At 30.3% G+C, this 5,739-nt stretch overlaps 1 protein-coding gene across 1 annotated transcript; it reads left to right on the plus strand.

The window, feature by feature from the left end:
* Window positions 1-509: 509 nt before the first annotated feature.
* HELRODRAFT_164478 (hypothetical protein) lies at window positions 510-3,765 on the plus strand (the record flags this gene model as incomplete). The annotated part of the gene is made up of 8 exons (XM_009029411.1): window positions 510-671; window positions 939-1,069; window positions 1,311-1,392; window positions 1,561-1,701; window positions 2,181-2,342; window positions 2,858-3,118; window positions 3,382-3,550; window positions 3,704-3,765. The coding sequence occupies 8 exons, from the start codon at window positions 510-512 to the stop codon at window positions 3,763-3,765; spliced, it is 1,170 nt and encodes a 389-aa protein (XP_009027659.1).
* Window positions 3,766-5,739: the final 1,974 nt, after the last annotated feature.

Genomic DNA, 5,739 nt, shown 5'->3' on the forward strand with positions numbered 1-5,739 from the left:
TTAAAAAGGTTGCATCAGCATAATATAATGTATATTATAGTCTCATAACCATAAAATAAACATAATGCCACTATCATAAAGATGAAAAAAAGATATAATCAATATATGATAATTCTAAAACATTAAGATTATAATGATAATTCATTCAGAATAATGATGTGTAACAGAATATATTTAAAATTAAAGATATTAAGAGTAAAATTGTATGCTAAACTTTTTGTAATTAATTTAATAAAATATTTTGTATAGAAAAAATGATTTAAATATGTTTTATAAAGTATTTAATTAATTGTATCATAATTTAATATATACAGTACAGTGTATATTCAGATATTTATTTATAATTAGTTCAATTTATATAACAAAGATTCCAGCATTGAAAATATAATAGCATTTGGAAAAATTGATTCATGCATATAACTTTCTACTCAGTATAACTTGAAAAATGATGATTAATGTAATGTATTTATATATAGAATAAAGGGGTGAACCCAGCCAAGTACAACAAAATGGACTGTATGGACATTAGAAAAGAGTTAGCCATCTGCAATAAAAAATCTAGAAGTGCCACTGAACATTGCGATGCAAATAAAGACCTGACAACTGTTAACGTCTTTTTCAAGCGTTTCATTCGAACTGTCTCCAACAATTTCTGCTCTCAATCTATTAACGTAAGTTTTTTTGGATTTGAAATCGTTGATAAGTTGCAAAAATCATGTAAAGTTTAAGTTTAATTTTATTTGTCTATGTTTATTGTTTATTCTGATTGAGTTATCAAATAAGTTCAGATGATAGCTTAGTTCAATGTTCTGTTTTACTTTCAAGATATTTTTGATTGTTATATTTTAATATTTTTTAATTTATTAAATGACTTGAGATAATTCATTGAAATAGTTTTTAAAATTTTGAAAATATTTATCAAAAATGCAACCTGCCAGGCAGATGATGGTTATCATCAGATCGACCTGACGTTGACCGACTTGCAATGTTCCTACTTGAAAGAGAGCCTGGAGGAGAGGCATTCAATTGTGACTCTGCAGGAAGTTCATTACATCTTAAACAACATGACGTCAAACAACAGGCTAGCTCTCTATAATATACTTTTTAAACGTTTCAAATTGAATTTTTTATTTTATTGTGATGTGCATCTCTTAAAAATGCTCAATTTGATGAAGTTTGCATGTCTGCAAAAATAGAAACAGTTTCACTTAATTGGTTGCAGTGCATTCATTATTTCTTACTGATCTTCTCAGTTCTAGCATAAAATGAATGCATGATTTTTAATTTTTTATGTCCAAAATAATTTAAAGATGGGTTCCAAGAGTTACTCTGCCAGGGTTGGTGGGTGTCTGGTGTGATTATCTTCAAGAGAACATCAAAGTGGTATTCATGGTTAGTTTCAAGCTGGTGTCATAATATACAGTTTTTTATTTTGCTATTGTTTGTCTCTCTTCATTAACTGGCAATGTCAATTAAATATCTATACATTATTTTTTTTTAAATAATGAATAAATTCAGCAAGAATAACTATAAAATATCGAAGTGATGCCACGCCATCAGATCTCAGCATCAGCAGCAATGCTCTCAAACATCATCTACATACTGAGCAAGTTGAGGCTGTCTTTCTACAGATTGATCTTCATCACTACTGCACTGCTGTTTCTTATCAGTGTACCATGGACCTGGTGGTATTTGTATAAGGTAATATCAGTGTTTGATTGTGTTTATGTATGGAGGTATTTGTGTGGGGGGTATTTGTTGGGATGGCATTTGTATGGTGTGGTATTTGTACAGGAGGAAGGAGAGGGTATTTGTATGAATTGGTATTTGGGTGATGTGGTTTTAGTTTGTATTCATGTGAGTTAGTATTCTCGTAAGGTGTTCCATATTAAATACAAATCATATTGCTTTCTGATTACTGTATGAAATTGGGTTACTAACAAAGTGTTGTTGTTAATAATGATTTGAAACAAATTATTCAAATTTTATAAGCAGAGTAGCGCTACATTTATTTGAAATTACTCTTAAATAATTTAAGATAATGACCAATTGGATTAAATTATATCACAAATATTTTATATATACAACAAAGGAACTTTTAAAAGTTTGATGTAGAAAACAAACATTTTCCTCAATTCAGAGTCAAAAAATTCTTTTGTTTTATACTTTCGTGCGTGCAGAAAGCTCTGGCCTCGAAGATGGCCGCCTTATCGAAGAGTCCTCCAGATTCATGCAGTCCTCAGAAAATGTCCTTCTTCGATACACTCTATTCTTACTTCCACTTCACCGAGAACGAATGCCTCAAGTATTATGAAGCCTTGCAGGTCGATGCACTGTGGGAGGTGACGCCTACAATGGTTGGTCGGTCGGTCGGTTGATTCGTTAGTCGACTGGTTAGTTGCTTTATTGGTCAGTTAATAAGTCTGTTGATAGGCTAGTTGGTTGGTCAGTTTGTTGGTTGCTTATTTGTTGTCTTTTTATTGATATAATAGCATTTGTTTGTAAGCTGTTTATATTTGTTCTATTTTTATTTCTTGCATTATTTTTTATTTGTTTATTCTTTTTGGGTTGATTGGTTTAATGTTTTTTAAAGGATATAAAATAATTTTTGTGCTTATTTTTATCCTGATGATAATTTAATTCGTCAAGTTTCAAACATGTTTAATTAATGCTGCTCTAAGTGGTTATGTACTTTTTAATGACGCTGTTTTCTCTTTTACTGCTGGACGATTTACTATCATACTTTCAATTATAATATTTTATAATATTTTTAGTTAAAAATTCAGTTAACTCCATTCCAACTGGATATTTTAGCAAAACATCACAACACTTTTAATGAAATTTTTCCACGAACCAGGCATTGGCAGTCACGTTTGCAAAGTTTTTCCTGGAACCTTTCGAATACTTGGGTGAAGCCATCAAAAAGTTGTTCCTCTCTGCCCTCAATGGTGTTCCTTTCTTCCTACAACCATTCATTCTTGTCTTCATAGTGTTCATGATTGCGCTCATAGTGTTCGTTTGTTCTGGCTACAGGTTCAGATCGTTGCTCTTCAACATTGAGCCATCCAGAGCCATTTCAATTTCCAGCGCTCATAATGCACAGTTGAAAGGGCTGCAGGTGTGTTGAATTTCTTTAATTTTTCAAATTTGTTACGTGAAATTAAGAGATGTATATATTTCTATAGTTCTTTGGATCGTAAGACACAAGTACATTCTCATTTTTAACTGATCTTTAAGAATAATGTCTCAAGGCAAAACCTGTATAGTTGTCTGAAATGTTTATATTTTTTACTTGACGATCAAATTTTTTTCGGTAATTTATTTGTCCGTTTTGTTGGTTTTACATACTTAATTATAATTTAATTATCAAATTCATAAAAGGATGAAATTGATAAATTGGAGAAAAAAATCAAGGATCTGAGACTGCAAGAAGGCAGGATGATTGAAGATGGCAGTGGTGATGCAAAAGTTCACAATGCTCTTCCCATCTCTGCTGCGCCAGCCTTATCATCATCATCATCATCTGTATCAGAAACACCATCACCATCTGGTCAGCAACCATCTCCATCAACACCTCTCACCCCATTGGTTCTTCCCAGCCAATCAAATGCCAGTCATACACCGCCACCTCCTGCTTCTCACTCATCATCATCATCCACTTCATCATCTTCTTCACCATCATCATCTATATCATCACCATCAGCTTTATCAGTCCAGGCACAAGTAACATTGCCCTCAATAACAGCTGACTTCAGATTGAGTTAAATCATTTTTACTAAACAATATGCAGAAGATGACAATTTTGCGCGTTGTTCCTGCTATCTCTATCTGATGTGGCACATTCTTTCCTGTTTGTATTAATAATTATTGTTAAACTTTTTTTTATTTATTATTTAACGCTCCAAAAAGTGATAGATCAAAATTAATTGGAAAAAGTTTTGCTGAAACATAATTTGAAAATGTTTTCTTTCAACTGAAATCAACGTATTTATATTTTTTATTAATATGTTGACATTAATTTATTTCATAAACTGTTGTTAATCATAGTTAATAACACTCAGCGAAAAATCACAGTATATTTATTATAATTGTTTATTGCCTGTTACCACTCAAACAGATTCCAATATTATTTACTTCTGCGAATGTTGATTTATGCTTCATCTTAACTCCACAGCTTGAAAGTTACGAATCATTGATCAGTTTGTGTTTTTAAAAGTGATTTCAAAATTAATTTCCTATACGGAAGTTAATATATAAATTTTTGCTTGCCAATCCGATATATGCATGGTTGCACGTCAGACTTTTATTTTCTGTTACATCCTACGTTCATTTTCAAGAAATTTGACAAACGTTTTTAGTACCTAATAGTATTCCTTATTTACTTTCTAAATGAATTTGAATTTCTTGATCTCCCGGCTTGCTGCTGAAGAACCTTCATTTAATATGTTTGCATAATTTCTTCATTTCACTTGACGATAATGAGGTCTTATAAACTTCAAATTATTTCATTTTTGACGCTCGGTTATCTAATGAAACATCTTTTAAGTTTTTTTCTACAAATACTTTTAACGTATGCTTACAAGAGATTTCAGCAACACTAACTCTCTCCACTAATTCGGTTTCTTTTTCTAAATTCCTTCGTGCCATATTTTATTTACTAAACCATCAATGTGCACCCCACCTAATATATTTTATATCTTTATCGTTTAGTAATAACTTCTACTTTCTACAAATATCATGTTCCTAAATTAGGTTGTTGTCATTGTTTTATTAAATTATTATTTTTTTTAATAAAAATCGTTTGTTTAATCAAATTAAAATCACAATTTTTTCAAAATAAAACCAAAAAATTTTCATACAAACAAATGATTTAAATGCACGTATACAAATAGATAGGTAGTTGGAATTACAGTACTAAAAACTATGACAGTAGTTAAATACCATCAACACAAGCATCAATTGCGTCATTCATAATGACGCAATAATCCCAATGTTTTCTTTTCTTTTATTACAGCCTGATCATCAAATTACAAGTTAGATGAAGATTGAAACGACAGGGCGAAGGAAGTAAGATTATAAAACGACTGTTTTTATTTCACAATCATTTCGGTAATTTTCGAAAGGAAGATCGTAAATCATTTGAATAATACGGCCCGAATGATTGTTGTAATTATCGGTTTTTAATAAAAAAAGAAAGAGAAGAAACAATTACAACAAAAATCTAATTAAATAAAATTATACAAAAAGAATTTCCTATCACGACGATTTAAACCATATTAATATTAAGGTTTGTCATTCAGTCATTCGTTCGTTTATTCAAAGTATTATTATGTACCTACTTAATGTGCAGTGCATACAAAGTGAGTGCACGAATACGTAAGATGACGAATTATGGTGAGTTATGATAATATTGATACAAATGATGAATAACTGGAAAAAAGTTTAGCTTACTTCTAGGTTTTCCAGGGATAATGAACTGATTGATTACATATAAAATGATTGGTGAGCAGAGTACAATAATAATTATAATAATAATAATAATAATGACAATATTGTTATAAATAAAAAAATCATAAACACATCAAAAACAATAAATAGTTAATAAAAAACGGACGCAAAATATAAAAAAGGAGACGAATGATACATTTAAAAATGCATACAGTTCTATACAAATCTATATAATCCTAATGGCGACGTTAATTACTATGCAATGATTTGCAAACGATTTGTTAACATCAC

Source organism: Helobdella robusta (genome assembly GCF_000326865.2).
Source record: "Helobdella robusta unplaced genomic scaffold HELROscaffold_6, whole genome shotgun sequence".
Lineage (NCBI taxonomy): Eukaryota > Metazoa > Annelida > Clitellata > Rhynchobdellida > Glossiphoniidae > Helobdella > Helobdella robusta.